Source organism: Anabrus simplex, chromosome 8 (genome assembly GCF_040414725.1).
Source record: "Anabrus simplex isolate iqAnaSimp1 chromosome 8, ASM4041472v1, whole genome shotgun sequence".
Lineage (NCBI taxonomy): Eukaryota > Metazoa > Arthropoda > Insecta > Orthoptera > Tettigoniidae > Anabrus > Anabrus simplex.
Genome location: NC_090272.1, coordinates 45459446 through 45477140, shown reverse-complemented (window position 1 = coordinate 45477140; position 17695 = coordinate 45459446). Strand labels below are relative to the sequence as shown.

Genomic DNA, 17695 nt, shown 5'->3' with positions numbered 1-17695 from the left:
CTCATAGAATTTGGATGAGTGGCATTTCAGGGTGGTCTTCAGCAACACTTGTCAGATTACCAATAACTTTCACTGATTTAACCTCTTTCACATTTGGTGCATGGCTGTGATCAGACTCTAAGACGTTGTAATACAATTTCACATCCGTTGGTTCTAGTTTTAGCTTTGGCTGAACATTCTTTAAATTTTCTACATTTCAACTATATTACCTCACTCCTTTGTGAGTGTCTATTATACAGGAGTCCATTTATGTGCAACAACCTTCCCCTGCCTGGTGTATTTATGACTTCAGCCATGCAGATGCTCAATAATTATGTAGAATTTATAATTCGTGAGAAGAAATGAATGTTTGGTACATTACATTTTAACTTCAGTCATAGTCATGGATACTGATAATATAAGAATGGGGGAGGGGGACTTTTTTTTGGAATAAATGGGTTGGAAAATAAATATTTGGAAATATTTTATTTGGAATTGGAAGTGGTGTGGAACTGCTATATTTTGGAAAAAAAAAAGTTTGGAAATAAAAATTGAAAAAACTGTCCTACAAACAATCAAAAATGCTATGTGAGCACAAAGAATTCAAAATAAGATGTAGCCAAAATGAGAAGATTTGGCCACTTCATGAGGATGGCAGAAGTGTGATTACTGGTACCTAAATGAAACTTCAGTGAGAAAGTAGAAGGGAAAAGACCCAGAGGCAGGCCCAGGAAGTGACATAAAACCTCAGTTGCAGAGAGTATTGTAGAGTGTTACAGAAATACAAACAGAGTCTTCAGAGAAGAACGGTGAGAAGACAGGCAGAGTTGAATAATACTGATACCGTATATCACCTAACCCAGGGGCCATCTGTAAAAGGAATGTGATAAAGAATAGGACAAACACAGGGACAGGGAGAACAACAGAAAGTGGAGACAAAGACAAACAGGAAAAAACAAAGTGACAAGAACAATCGCAAAGTCTTCGCAGGTTGCCGTCTTGAAATACATTGTTTCTCTACTCGTCTATCTCAGTTCTTCCACACCCATTTTTACTCAGCCCCTGGCAAGCTTGTTTCTGTTTCCCAGTTTCATGAGGACGGTGGATTTCAACACTCATTAACAGATATTCAGCCTTGATGTGGAAATACTAGCCTAATGTCTTATCCAATAAAAAGTAATAAACAGAACCAAGATCAGATGAATACTTTCCTTTTCTGCTTTGTGCTGCCTCATGAAATGGTCATTTATATCTCAAAATGTCACATCACACAATTATGTAAATGAAATAAGATCTCTTTCCGTATATATCTTTATACCATAAAATTCTTTGTAATCTGTACAATACAATTAAAATGCATTTTCAGGTATCATTACATATTCTTTTATACATCCACATGGAACTCACCACTTCTACCATAACACATATTGTTTATTTAAAACATAACTCAATTGTACAAAATAAAGTTGTGCTAAACAGAAGAAAATCTCTATGGGAGCTCCAGTTTTTCATAATAAACCTACAACACCGGATATTAACATTCAAACACATTTTCAATGAACTTTCAAGTGTCTTAATCTCCAGTAAATCACATTAGAATCTTTCACAATTTGCAGACAGTCTTCAGTGCAAAGAGTGCTTTAATCCATTAGGAGAGGATTCTTGAGCTGAAATTTGTGACCAGCTTCTTTCTTCTCTGCTGTAATATTCAAAGCTTAAAGACAAGTTTGGAGTCTGATAGAGAATTTCACTGCATCAAGGGCATGTCCTCCTCCATCTCGACTGAAAGTAACTGGAACTGGCGAAATTTCTAACTCTTTATGCGGATGATATAGATGTTGATTCCATTAGGGAACCTGAAATATTTGTTCCAAATGAGTAAATTTATAATACTGATATAGTTGCTCCCTTATTGGACATCATAAACTTTCCAGCTAACTCATTCCTGGTTGCCAGCGTTTCGTCCCAGTGTGCTAAGTTGGTCCCATCAGTTGGTAAATAGCACACCTACCAAGACGCATGGCTTGTGCATACCATGGAGGCCATTGCATAGGCTACTTGGAATCACCGGCAATGCCAGTGCACTATGAGAGACTGTCTCATGACATCATGGTGGCCAGGCAGCCATCAATTTTTGAAAATGAGACAAAGTCTCTCATAGTGCATTGGCACTGCCGATGACACACTGGGGCAAAATGCTGGCAACCAGGAATGAGTTAGCTGGAAAATTTATAATGTCTTTATGTGGAGGAAGAGGGGCGATATGTGATGCAGTGGAATTTCACAGTCTGTTACGTCCATCCTAATATTTCTTTACAATACAGTATGTTCTTCAATAATAGAAGAGTAAACTTTCTACAAGGTCTGAAAGCCATAGCCTATTGTTAAATTTTATTTTATAAACTTCAGTGGTTTCTTTCTTGAAATATTAATGTTATGGAATATAAAATTTGTTTACCTTTTTTTTTTTCCCCTCCAATAATGATGAACTAGAGCATATACACCTTCAAGGTAAACCTTACTACATGGGATATATTTTACAGAATTTTGGATAAGCCAGCATGAAAGTGAGAGTGTTCAGACAGCCTCAAAATATTGAGGTGGAGTGGAGGTAACTCAAAAATTCACGAAGACCTCGAAATTCCATGTGTGTATGTAAGTGTTTGTTGGGAGGCGGGGGGGCTGCACCATCTTTGATACACAAAATCAAGAAATCTTCTTAAGATTGATGGTAATAACATTTGTGACAATTAGAATTTGCCAAGCTCTTGTGCTTGGGGCAAGAGAGGAGTGTATTTATGGGTGAACAGAATCCCAGGTGACAAGAAAATTAAAAATACTGATGTTGTGAAAATGGTATGCAAGGAAGACAAAACTTCTGAATGGCAGGAGATACTGGGTGAAGTTGTACAAAACAAGGAGTATAATGTAAGAGAAACTGGTTGTCTATACTTACACATGAGGAGAAATGAGATATCTGATAGTTTGTGGACAGAAAAATTAAGATAAGTTTTAATTATTTAAAATTTTTCCGCCCACATTAGAGCACTTAAATCAAACCATATACAACTTTTAAGTCTTCAAAGAATTAACTGGGAATTTTAACTTTAATCATCTTCCTCCTCTCCCAAAACCTCTTCAGTCATTTCCGACCTGGCTGCCCATATTGTTTTCAATAAGTCTTATATGTTTGTTCTTCAGAATCCTTTTCTCTATATGTAATTTGTTGCTTTATAATATTCAACTCTTCTAAATCATCTCAGACTTCTTTGAACCAATTAGATTTTGTTTCACTTTTCCAAAAGTAGTTAAATAGTTGTTTCAGTAGCCTGGTTTCATCTAATCTTGATATATGACAGAAAAAGGCAATTCTCTTTTTTCTCATTGTGTCTATTATTGAGTCGCTTTCCATTGTCCACCTCCTGGTGCTTTTTATTAATGATTGTTCTGATAATCCTTCTGTTATAACAATCATATTTATTTGAAATATATTATTTGGTTTAAGTAAGGGACAGCTGTATTTTATGTATCAATTACGTTAATTGGAATAAAATTCTGAATTATAGCAAAAGTCGGCTGGCTGTAAATAGGAATTCAAGAATGTCTAGCAGGCTCCTTTAAAAGTATAACTTCAGTTTTGACAAAATTTGTACCTAGTTCCTTTAGAAAGTTAAGTCTTCAATTCCTTCCATGAACTCTGACTGAATCCAGGACCTTTAACTCTGAACACAATCAGCAATGAGACTGAAACTGAGATATATTCTATTAGGCTCATTTCATTGTTATATCTATTCACAAAGACAATATGACTAGTTCTTGCCTCCACAAATGGTAATTATCCATTTAAATATACACATATGATGTCTGTAACACAAATTATCGTTAGGACGGTTTAAGTCGTGAGCTTAAACAGCTGTGTCCTCTGAGACTCCTCGGACTTTGAGGTAAGTTATGGTGGACACAGTATTTCACTCTACCTGAACTGTACACTACACAAAGAACACGACAAGTTTAGTTTCACTCGAGAACGAAATGAGCAAGAACTGGACGGGTTGCACGTACTAACACACACACTATCCGATATTCACACACTTTACAGAACACGACACATGATTCTTTTATATCCCAATAAATATACACGACGAGCAGAGTTCACTGTACACTTTGCGCATGGTTAGTGTGTCCGTTCATTAAAATTGGCGGGACACTGCTGGGCTCACCTTCCGCTCCGTCCGGTGACGTGGGAGTACCCGCTTGGAGAGCTTCCCTCATACCTGACGGAGGAATGTAGAACCACCATGCCAAGAAGAAGAACAGTAGTGAAGCTGCCTTGCCAATGAAAGCCAGGGCTAACATATACCTGAAAAAATAAAAAAATAAAAAACATAAATAAATAAATAAATAAATAAATAAATAAATAAATAAATAAATTGGAGAATGATTACTGATAGATTCACGAAATATAAGCATAGTTTAACACTAGAACGGCCGAACTTTCCTCATACCTATAAAGGCCACAGGCGGTCATTTTGACCGCTGTCACTTACTGACATATATCTAGCATCCAGGATCTGGGAAACATGCGAATGTTCAATTATTAATTTTAAAGCAGCATAGTTAACAATCGGGATGTATTGTATACAGATCAATCCATTGTTGTCCGACTCGTTGGCTGAATGGTCAGCGTTCTGGCCTTCGGTTCAGAGGGTCCTGGGTTTGATTCCCGGCCGGGTCGGGGATTTTAACCTTCATTGGTTAATTCCAGTGGCTCGGGGGCTGGGTGTTTGTGCTGTCCCCAACATCCCTGCAACTCACACACCACACATAACACTATCCTCCACCACAATAACACGCAGTTACCTACACATGGCAGATGCCGCCCACCCTCATCGGAGGGTCTGCCTTACAAGGGCTGCATCCGGCTAGAAAAAGCCACACGAAATTATAATCCATTGTTAAGTATTAATAATTGTTCATATTCTCTCACTTCTAATAGGTAAAAATGAAATATTTTGATGGACTTGCTATTGAATTCCTTTATGAAAAATGATAAAAATAAGAGTCTCAATTTGTTTACAAGCCTATTTAGGCACTTGACAAGCAATTTATGCAAGTTATATAAGGGACAATATCGGTGTTCCCTTATCAACTACGGATGTAATTTTTGGCGTAAATGTACATAACCCTAAAAGATTAAAAGTCACAAAAGCACAACTTCGTGCATTAAAAAGTACGAGCGTGGAAATACCTTGAAATTCACTAACGGTCAAAATGACCGCTCTGGCCGTTCTAGTGTTAAGATGTGTGTTTCAGGATTGAACTTGAACTGTTACAAACAATGTTCACAATTTGTGAGCCCTGGGATGGAGGCTTCCTTTCTTGTAATCTCATTATTTTCATATTAATAACTGTTTCCTGTACGAGTCTTTCAAATCTTAAGCATGAATTATTTTTGAATGGTGGGTGGTGAATAAGAGATAAATTTATCAGATATACTTTAAGATATCTGGACTAGAAAACCATACAGTATGCCAGCCACTAGGTAGAGTGCTCAACTAGAGTATACTTGAAGAAAGGAGGATGAAACGGGATATGACTTGAATTTTACACCACAGGCGCTATGATAGAGTGGAAATGGACTGAAGCAAGCTATGAACTACGACACAAGGATACCCCTGTGGGTGGGGGCAGTAGAATAACACCCACGGTATCCCCTGTCTGTTGTAAGAGGAAAGTAAAAAGGGGTCCCAGGGGCCTTCAACTTGGGGGAGTGGACTGGCGACCACGCGGCCCTTAGCTTAATACTTGAGACAGGATCCTCACTATCATCTATCCTACCCGACCATCCTTAGTCAACTCTTGTTCTTTTCAAACCCCGACGGTATTAGGTATCGAGGCCTAGGCAGTCTTTAACTTTCATGCCCTTCATGGCCCTTGTCTTTCTTTGGCCAATACCTTCATTTTTTGAAGCGTTGATCCCTTCCATTTTTCTCTCTGATTAGTGTTATATAGACGATGGTTGCCCAGTTGTACTTACTCTTAAAACAATCATCATCATCATCATCATCGACACAAACGATGGCAGTCCATTGATTCCCTCACAAATTATGTATAACAATGATTTCATGAAGCAAATGACAACTGTGTTTGCTCCCATTGTGAGGAAAAGTGTAATCAATATCACATTGCAATGTACAAAAAAGAACTAAGACAGTCAATAAGTATGGCAGAGACCTGTAAACTTTAATCTCTTTGTACCTTTTTGCACATTCCCGTTATTAAACCAAGCAATACAACTGAGGAAGCTGTTATGCTCATAATGTGACCTGCCATCTGATTGGTCATCTTGGCAGTCCAGGGCTTTTAACCCCTCAAGCTGGCAATTTAGTCCAGAGCTGCTCACTTCTCAGGTGGTATTTAAAGCGAAGCTCATCAGAGGTTTAGACACCATCAAATTAAAGAATTCATAATGTTATATCTACAAAATATAACATAATGAAAATTTTAGGACTACCTACTGAGATCAAGTCCAATGTTTTTTTAGCAATATGTGATGGTTGCTGTTCAGGGTTCACACGCAATATTTACAATAATATATAATTTCAGTAAGTTCCAATTTTGAAATTTGTTTCTTATATATTTACAAAGAAAGCAACATATTTACATGAAAATTTCCATTTATAATTTCCAGGACAGGCTGAATTTTGAAAAGCTTTTCAGGTTCCGTGTAGAATTATCAACAAAATGTAAATATCGCAAGATGAGTTCAAACCTGTCCCTTGCCATTGTTTGAGAGAATATATGGTTTTCTAAAAATCCATTCCTGGTGAAATAGCTCTTCAGGGTGGGTTTCTGACCCAATGAACATTACAAGCCCCAAGAACACAAAAATTTCCTCCTCTGTCAGTGGCTTCCACTTCCGGGTATGCAACCTTGTTTTCAAGGGCATGCCAAGCATACACTCCGCCGCGTCAATACTTTGTCGTCGAAAAATATCAAGAAAGCATCTAAAACAGATGCAAAATGCTTTCTTGTACCTGGTACATTCACGAAAGGGATCTTTTGTGTGCTCGTGATGACATCTACCTCTCGCCACAACCACTGAACAGCGGACAAAGTTATTACGGCTGAAGCTATTTCTTCTTCATCTGCGATGTCTGCCACTTCTCCAGCAACCTCTTGCTATGCATAATCACTGTCCATATCACTACTGAAGATATCGCTTCCCAGTACATCACTTCCACCCTGTCATCTATCAAACCAATAATCTCTGCACCCGTCAGAGAATGAGATGGCCCAGCCATTCCTCTGCGACTGAGTAGCCACTAGCCTGTGAAGCAGAAAAATATCTGCACATTATTTGCTTTCGGTGCTTCCCCTTCATAAGTGGCAAGAATTTTCAAGTTAGATATAGTTCACAAAATATTGTCGAGATGGCAGGTTGCCATATCATTCACAACAGTCCGTCTGGACATATGTTCTTTTTCAAAGTTATATGTTTCTTAAATTGCGATATTAGGATAGGATATCGTTGGACTTGTGTCGTTTCTGTGTAACATGATGTATTTACGTATGAAATACCTAACTGTGTTCATGACTCAAATACTGGTCTTGTGCTGTTTCTCAAACAACAATTTAAACAGGGAAAATTTGAAAAAGAAGTGGTGACTGACCACGTAGGCCGTGCAGTTAGGGTCGTGAAGCTGTGAGCTTGCATTCGGGAAATTGTGGGTTCGAACCCTACTGTCGGCAGCCCTGAAGATAGTTTACCGTGGTTTCTCATCTTCACACTAGGCAAATGCTCGGGATGTACCTTAATTGTGGCTACGGCTACCTCCTTCCCACTCCTAGCCATTTCCTATCCCATCGTCAACATAAGACTTATCTGTGTTGGTGTGACGTAAAACACAATGTAAGAAAATAAAGTTACCGTCGATGTTCGAAGAGAACAAGAGGAGGGTTGGTTAGGAAAGATGCAAATACGGAACCAGACACAAATGGAATGAAACAATGATAGATTCAGCTAGACGACCTGCGGTCGCCAAACTACATTCCTTAGTTGAGAACACCCGGGGATTCCCTTCTTAGTCGCCTCTTAAGATAGGCAGAAGATACCGTAGATGCCCCTCCCACCCCCTGCGGATCATAGACTCTTTGAGAAAATAGGAAAATAGGAATACAGATTCTTATTGCTATTATTATGAGACTAGTAAATAGACTTACGCTTCATTCTTCGGTTAATCGAAAAACAAAGATCATTTTATTTTCTATCCCACTTCCATTGTATCGGTGAATGCAGAATTCATGGCATGCCTTTTAAAGCAAATACCTTGAAACTACATAGAGCGCATCACATGTTCTATCCCTTATCAATATGATTCAAAAGCAACAGATATCGATCAATTTTATATTAGTTCTAATTATGAAACAGAGATGGCATGAAAGTACTAACTTCTCGATTCATAAGGTGAAAACAAATCCCGTGAAGCAGCAGTGTTACAAGAGAAATAGTCATTTTAATTTCCGCTTGCATCAGCCGTTTGTGGTACGTCAAACTGACCTGGGTGGTTAATATGCTGTATGTGCCATGGAGGTTTGGGCACTTCACAATATAAATATAGTGTTTCTTCACTGTACTACTAACATTTTCTTGTATCAAATGTTATCCCTAATATATTTTGCTCTATATATGCTCAGGATTCAGATGATAGACATCGTGTGTAAAAATTCTCTACATAGTGATCAACTTCAGCAGTCAGAAGAGGAAACTACAACCAATGTCCATTAGTAATGAGAGTATTTTTATGACTCAGTCAAGAAGTCCTAGAAACTGTTTGACAAACCCTAAAATAATGCAGGTTATCAGTTGATTTTCATGTACTTGGGGCTAATGACCAAGAATGCCCCAAACTCCAGAAAGCATTTACCAGGGAGGAAAACATGAAGAACTGAGCGAGTTGGCTGTGCAGTTAGGGTCGCATAGATGTGAGCTTGCATTGGGAAGAGGGTGGGTTTGGATCCCACTGTCAACAGCCCAGAAGAAATATTTCCTGGTTTCCCATTTTCACACCAGGAAAATGCTGGGGCTCTACCTTCTTCAGTGAAACTAACATATCTAAAAATGTAATTATTTAATTAAAATGCAAACTTTAAAATGTTTTGGAGGGAAAAGTGGTTGGAGGAAGAGAAACAGAGAGATGACACCAGATGATATGAATGCAAAATCCCATGTTGGAAGGGAACGACTAAGAAGAAAGGGAGGGTTGAAGAAGAAGAATTGCTGCCATCAATCTTTGGACAGATAAACGAAGAAGAAGAAGAAGAAGAAGAAGAAGAAGAAGAAGACTGTACCTTTCTACTCTTTAATGTGTAACATTACTGGCCTTTGGCATGCCTTGCCACTTACCTTCCCATGTATTTATTTGCATAGACAAGACAAGCCCCATTGTCGTCACAGGATTCCTGCCAAAGAAGACACGTCCTGTCAATGAGACCACCAAACAGCATGGGTGCCGGAATGGTGCCCAGCAGTCGCACCTTGATCCACTGGATACCAAGTGCAAACGAACGTTGGTCATCTTGAACACATCTAGGTGAAAAACACAGGGCAATGAGGTGAAATATATATATACATAAATTGTATTATTTATTTATCACAATTCTGAACAGAACAGAAATATGGAAGGTTTAGTGAAAAAGGACAATCTCCATGTACATATAAAAATCTTCCAAGACTTATGATATAAACCATTGACCAAAATACCACCTCTCCTATTACCACCACCAACACCTCAATTTCCCTTTGGGAAAGTTACATGATCACAATTACGAGGGCTATAAATACAGTAGTGGCAACGAAGTCCAGAAAATTGCAGGTGAATGGGCATGCGTAAGTAGGATATGGGAGTAGTCAGGTGGCGCTGTTGTCTATTAGCGTGCATCTGATGGGCATCCAGTAGGGAGTGTTGTCGTTGGGCGTTGAAGTGGAGAAGTGTCAATTTCACCACTCTAAAGCACGTTTTCAAAAGGTTATCAGCGTTTGTGGACTAAAATTGAGGTTGCCTGTGGCAAAAATGTATTAGGATGTTTTTGAGGATTATATGAAACCTGTGGCGAGAATGCATAACCGTATAGAACAGTGGCACGATGGATCAAGGCGTTTCGTGCGGGTCAGAATGACACTGCAGATTTGCATCGCACAGGTTGGCGACCATTCCCCAAGATCAGATTGACATCTTGTGTGATCTCGTTTCCATAGACAATTGGTAGACTGTCTGGGAATTATTCATAAACTTGGTCTCAAACATCAAACGGTGTGGCACATACTGATGAAATGTCTTAACATGGGTTCCATATCAACTCACTGATGTACAGAAACAGTGCCAGTATGCACCTGGACAGATACCGCAACGAAGAAGATGCATTTCTGCAGCGTACTGTCGCTATTGATGAGACGTGGGCATGAGACACAATTAAAGCATCAATAGAATAAATGACGTCATCCAGGTTCAGCATGTCCACAGAAATTTCAACAGGAACTCAGTCGTGTGAAGCTTATGCTGATTGTGGTATACGATTATGAGTGTATTATTCTTGTGCATGTTGTGACTGAGGAACAAACCATAAATAGTGACTGCTATTGACGATTTCTAGAGTGACATCTGTGTCTGGCTATGCGGCATGAACATCCACGTTTATTGCGAGATGATTGCCTTATCGTGTTGCATGATAATGCACGTTGTTATGTCGCAAGCAATGTCAAGCTCTTATTGTAACAGTGGCATTGGGAGGTCTTGGAATACCCTCCGTACTCGCCAGACATGAATACTTGTGACTTAAACCTCCAAGGCCGTCGATTTCCTGACGTGGCATCTGTACTTCGCACAGTTAGGACACTCTGTCATTGTCATCAACAAAGAACGCCTTGCCAATAGTCCACAACATTTGGCAAAAGGTAACAGACTTCACGGGTGACTACAGTGAAGGAATCTATTACAGTTTTACAGGGTCTTCTTTTTTCTTTGCTTGCTCTGTGATAGCACGGCTGGGTGACTCACTTGCCGAGAGATATATTGCTTCATGATCGGCCAAGATGATCTAATGTAGTACGATAGCGATAAACTAAACTATTGCTGTGAAGCAATGGTTAACGTCTGTGGTATTGGTAGTGTGTTCAATGTGTTTGCTTTAAAATAGCATCGTTTCTGTAGAATACTAATTGTGTATTTAACAAGTGATGTATACAGTAGAACAGCGTGTATTCATTATGTTGTGCTATGCGAAGCATTCTTCTTATACAGGGCACCGCTTTTGATTCATGCGCAAATTTCCTGGCATCCTCTCTCCCCATAGGAGTAGGATATGTAGATTAGTACAGAAGTTCCGCACCACCGGGTCCATTCTTAACAAGAAATCATGCAGGAGACAAACCTTTTTAACAGAGGAAAAGCTTGACGAAATAGGAGCTCTCTTGGAAAAAACTCCAACAAAATCCCTGTTGCGTCTCGCCGTACAAGCTAATGTGTCATTATCTTCTGCCCATAAAGCAACAAAACTATTAAAATCAAAACTGTACAAACCCACCCCTGCCCAATATTTAAGAGGACCTGACAGTTTCCCTAGCGTTCGGTATTGTAATTGGTTGCTTCAGTCAGTTCACGATGGTTATGTTGACCCAGAACTTTTATTTTATAGTGATGAATAGGGCCCGGATTTTTAAAAAATGCATATGGTCATATGCAATTGCATATTTTGACATATTTTGAGGGTTAGTGCATATTCTAGACGTAACAGCATATTCCGGTATATAATGTCTGAATTTAAGGATAATTACAAGAACTACTAAAATAAATCTGTTTTGTACATCCCTAGCTAGTTGCCTATTTTATGTGCATCCCTCGCTAATTGGTATTTTTGACTGTCTGTGTAACGGCACTTTACTTTCACAACTGACAATGGCAACAGATAGCTTAGGTGTGGGTAGGCAGGCTGGACTTCCCTGAATTCCTTTCTCTACCACAGCAGATAATAATCTCAGGGGGCTGGGCACTTGGTCAGGACAGAAGTATCTTCAGTTCACTAGTTATGTTCCATTTTAATGCCCTGCATCTCATTTCTAAAAGTGTTAGTTTTTAAAAAATGCCTAAGGAAAAGAGCAGCAGAAGAGATTTTCTAAATCAGTGGGTGTCGGGTAATAGGGACTATTCAACAGATGGTGTCATCGTGTACTGTCAAGTTTGCTCAAAGGAAGTGAAATGTGAAAAGAAATTTCAGCTTGAACAGAATTCAAAAACAACTGCACATATTAAAGCAAAGGAGAAGAACAGCACACCACAACAACTACTTCTTACACAGGTAAAGCCCAAGTCCTGTAGTCTTAATACATTTTCAAATGATCTTTGTAGGGCTTTCGTATGCAGCAACATTCCATGGAATAAATTAAACAATCCAGTTCTGCGATCATTTCGCAATCAAAAAATACCAGATGAATCAACTCTTAGGAAAAATTACCTACCTCCGCTATATGAATCTACCCTGGAATTGATCCGTTCTGATATCGGAAGGAACTGTGTCTGGATATCGGTGGATGAGACAACGGATTCGTGTGGCCGTTACATAGCAAATTTCGTGGTTGGTAAATTACATCCAGATGAACCCGGTAAGCCACATCTTCTTGTTTGTAAAGTACTAGAGAAAACCAACCATAGCACAATAGCAAGATTTGTAAATGATTCTCTGCGACTATTGTGGCCATCTGAAATTGAGACTAATTGTTGTAAAGTGCTTGTACTGCTCACAGATGCAGCTTCGTATATGTTGAAAGCAGCAAAGGCCCTCCAAGTATTTTATCCAAAACTCATACACGTAACCTGTTTAGCGCACGGATTATACCGCATTGCAGAAGAAATACGCGCACAGTTTCCAGTTGTTAACAATTTAATTGGATGTGGGAAGAAACTGTTTCTGAACGCACCAGCTCGTGTCCATTTCTACAAAGATTGTCTACCTGAAGTTCCTTTGCCACCTGAACCTGTCCTAACTAGGTGGGGAACATGGTTATCTGCAGTATCATTTTATCAGGAACATTTTAATGAATGGAAAGAAGTGGTTACGAAACTTGAAGATGAACATATTGCGTGTGTCCGTGATGCAAAAGTTGTGTTTGAAACCACTACTGTTTATCAAGATGTGAATTTCATTCATGCACATTTTTCTAAACTTCCAAAAGCCATTGAGAGCTTAGAATCTTCTGGTACTCCCCTTCATGAATCACTTGATCTCGTTGAAAAAGCTGCATCTTCGTTGAATTACGCTCCAGGCGAAATTGGAGAGAAGATTAAATGCAAGTTAGAAAAGGTGTTGAATTCGAACCCAGGACTGAAGAAGATTAAGTTAATTAGTCAATACTTGAGTGGAAGTAGGGTATCCTTGCCAGATGTATGCTCCGAAACGTTGGTGCCCATGTATAAGTACTGTCCAGTTACGTCAGTTGATGTAGAACGATCATTTTCAGCCTATAAACTCATTTTGACGGACAACAGACATAGTTTGTCTCCAGAAAACATTGAAAGACTACTAGTTACCTATTGTGATGCTTCTTTTTGCAATAAATGATACCTGTAAATAGGTAAGTGAATAAAACTGCATGTTTTTTAGAGCATATTTCCTTATTTTCCGTGCATATATTGCAACTTTTTAGTGCATATTTGCATGCATATTTTCAGGTTTTTTAATGCATATAAATCCGGGCCCTAGTGATGAAGCATGGGTACACTCAAGTGGCTAAGTAAATAGTCAAAACAATCGCTACTGGTGTGCAGAAAATCCCCACCAGCTGCATGTCCATCCACTTCATGGTGTAAAGATAGGAGTTTGGTGCGCAATAAGTGCTCACAGAATTATAGGGCCTATATTTTTTCATGAAACAATAAATGCTGATCAATATATAGACCTCATTCTCAGATCATTCTTTCAAGAGCTGATGGAAGAAGTAAGGAGTAATGGTTACTTCATGCAAGATAATGCGGCAACACACACTGCTAATCGGTCTATGGAGGTAATGCAGGAAGTTTTTGAAGACTGTGTGGTTAATTATCCCCCTAGAGCTCCTGATTTAAATCCCTGTGATTATTACCTGTGGAGGATGCTGAAGGAAAACGTGTATGTGAACAATCCTCACACAAGAGAAGAACTACAGGAGAACATTACACAAGTTATTTTGAACATCACACGGGTTGATATTCGCAGTGTCTGCAGACCTATTTACGAGGTGTCAAATGTGTTTGACAGCTGAGGGACAACATTTTGAACATCAAATGTAATGTCAGGTAGGTTTCAGACTAATAGTTTCACTAGAAATGGATTTCTATAAGTGTGAATTGCCGTGAGCAGTGGGGAAGAAAAGGGCACAATATACCGGCTAGTGACAGAGTGTCATTATGCCAGCCATGCCATGCTCTGAGTGGTGCTGCGGAACAAGCTAAGAAAAAGATCCTGAACTTGTTAGTTCATTAAATATTGCGTTCTATCAATATGGCAATTACTTTATTTACAGACCTCATATGCCTTTCAATAAAATGTGTGATGCAATGTTAACTAGCCAGCATGTAGGCTGTGGTATGAAGTATTGATAGATGGCCATGACAAACAAATCCATGGCCTGTGCGGCTCCCAGGGTACAGTTGCTAGGTAACATTGCATCATACATCTTGTTATATGACACTATTTCTTTACACAAATTCTCGGATGATGCCCAGCTCAAGCCAAACCCCATGGCGCAGCAGCCCTGAAGGGCCAAGGCCTACCAAGCAACCGCTGCTCAGCGCGAAGGTCTGCAGTTTATGAGGTGATGCGTGGTCACTATGGCAAATCATCTTGGCCGTTATTCTTGGCTTTCTAGAACGGGATTTATGTCAACAAATTTTGAAAGACTGAACTATTCTGGAAAGTAATATATTCTTTGTTAATGGGTAAATACTACAAGTACAGTAATTAGCAATACACATTGTAATTTCAAAAGGTGAGATGATAACTTTTTATTTTGCGTTCTTTTGCATTGTTTGCAGATTTTGGATGAACAGTCATCATTTCAATTTTCAAGAAGGGGTTAGGTAAATATATAGTATTCTGAAGAACTTTTACATCATTTTAAAATTTATTCCTGTGTTCCTTATTGTCAGACTGATAAAAGTCCACAAATAACATTAAAATTAAATTTTCCTTACTCAGTTTCTCTTTACTTCCACAGCCATTTCTAATTCTATTTCTTTCCAACCTGCACCTCCTTCTTAGTCTCTTTACTTCTCTGTTATAATATAGTGGATGTCTACTATTCCTTACCACCTTCAAAGGTACAAACCTATTTTCATATTCCTCAACAATTGCTTCAAACCCATCCCAGAGTCTGTTTACATTTCTTTTACCATTTTCCACCGATCATAGTTACTTTTTTTAAACTCCCTCATGCCTGTTTTATCAGCCATGTGGTACTGCCTAATAGTCCTAATTTTAATACCTTCCTTTCTTTCACATTTATTTTTAACTACCACAAAAACAGCTTTGTGATCACTAATACCATCTATTACTTCAGTTTCTCTAAAAAGTTCATCTGCTTTCATCAGCACCACATCCAGAATATTCTTCCCTCTAGTCGGTTCAATCACTTTCTGAACCAGTTGCCCTTCCCATATTAACTTATTTGCCATTTGTTGGTCATGCTTCCTGTCATTCACATTACCTTCACAATTGACATTTGGTAAATTTAGATCACCCACTACAATCATGTTCCTTTCCTTATCGTTTCCCACATAACTGATTATCTTATCAAATAATTCTGAATCAGTGTCAGCGCTATCTACGATACACACTCCAGTTCCATGAGAAAATTTCTGCATCCATTATATCATTTCTAGCCATGATTCAATTCCTATTACAATATCTGGTAAGTATATATCTATTAAATTACTATATTCTATTCCTCTTTACAATACTTCTACAGTTCAGCATTAACATTTTTTATGTAATCCCTACTTGACTTCCAGTCCCTTATCACTGCTCCCTAGGCCACCCCATTTCCCTAAATGTACCCCCCTATAACACTTCTAAACAAATTTCTTATCTTATATGTACCAGTACCACTGCGGTTTAAGTGAAGGCCATCTCAGCACAGATCCCTATCTCCTACCCACCCATTAGGATCTAGAAATCTCACTCCCAGTTTCTCACATACCCACTCCATAGCCTTTTAAATCCCCAATCACCTTCCAGTTAGTATCCCTCCTACACCGTATTCCACTGATAACAATCTCCGCTTCCTTAACCCAGGAGAACTCGCACTGATATTTTTCGCCAGAACTTGCACGCGGTCTTTCCGACCGCACAGAATCCATGGGCCATTATTTAATGCACAAATTATTTTTTCGAACACAATACACCGAAATGTCAGATGGTAGCTTTATTACACAAATGTATGTCTAATCAGCTGAGAAAATATTCTACAAGACACAAAATAAAGATATATTCCTTTCAATGGACTACTTTGAACATCTATCCGTCAGAACTTATGGCTACTGATGTTTAAAAATTGAACTCTGGAAATGTAAAATGCAAACAATAATAAACATTAAAGAATGAAAACCCACTCAAGTCCCAATGTACCAGTCATCAGTAATTTTCATCACATATGGCTGCTTCAAAACAAATCTCTGAACTTAACACTGAGTGCAATACAGGAAAACCGTTCGGAACTTTCCAGATCTCACAAATGCTGAAGAATTTAGTAATCATCCCCCTCCTCCTGTACGATTTCAACACTTTTCTCTGTGAACTGGACTCATGATGGCTCTTTACATATGAAACATGAACATGAAACACATTTAGTTTTGGTTTTCCAATTCTTTTTTCTGTCACAATAAGCACAGCGACCATTGTCTGTCAGATTTACAGTTTGGTGACGTTGGTCCTCTTTTTCAATGCCCAAAATGCTACGCAAACACATCTTTACATCAGGAGCAATGCAGTCATTCGATGCACGATGAATCATTTCGTAGCATCACTGAGAGCTCCTTCAAATATTTCCGGCGATTTATGCCACTTCCGTTAGGCCTGTCTCTAAAAATAATAAAACTGTTGATGGCAGCAATGTTCAAAAGCATGTAGAATAATGTTAGGGGCCAGCGATTGCTGATTCTAGAGAGAGAGTATTCAGACTTCATCCTGTCTACGACATCAATGCTCCCTTTCGTGAGGTTATAAAAAAAAAGCATCTCGGCTTTGTTCGCTTCTCCTGAATCTGGGTCTATGTTTACTCCTTCATGCATCGTAGAAAGAAGAAGTACATTTTTGTTTTTTCTTGGTACATATGAGAGAAGTGTTTGCTGTCCTCTATACGCAAAGAGGCTAGTATTCACTTTACGAGGCTTGGTTTGAACAAAAACTGGAGGAATTTGCGGTTTATTTTTCTTCATTGTTCCCACAATTGTAATATTGCATCCAGACCCGGAAACTGGTTGAACTAGCTGCTCGACTACACTTTTGCCACTGTTGTCAACTTGATAAGGCCCTTCCGGTTGTTTTTCTATGTAAACTTCCATCTTATACATGTAAAATGTTCTGGCATCTACCATGGAAAATACTTTGATGCCTTACAGTATATATCCGGCTTATTTGGATTATATTGCGTGAATGGGCAACGACCACGAAACCCCTGTAACATCTC

The 17695-nt window shown here is 38.8% G+C and overlaps 1 protein-coding gene across 1 annotated transcript in view; it reads right to left on the bottom strand.

The window, feature by feature from the left end:
- Positions 1–3392: 3392 nt before the first annotated feature.
- The window catches only part of Oatp26F (Organic anion transporting polypeptide 26F), a 717049-nt gene continuing 702746 nt past the window's right edge, over positions 3393–17695 (bottom strand). Inside the window, exons 12-13 of the mRNA XM_068228964.1 lie at positions 9386–9568; positions 3393–4339 (exon numbers count right to left, since the gene is read on the bottom strand). Of these exons, the coding sequence (XP_068085065.1) occupies positions 4132–4339; positions 9386–9568 (391 nt within the window). The 3' untranslated portion in view covers positions 3393–4131. The remainder of the gene's footprint in view (positions 4340–9385; positions 9569–17695) is intronic.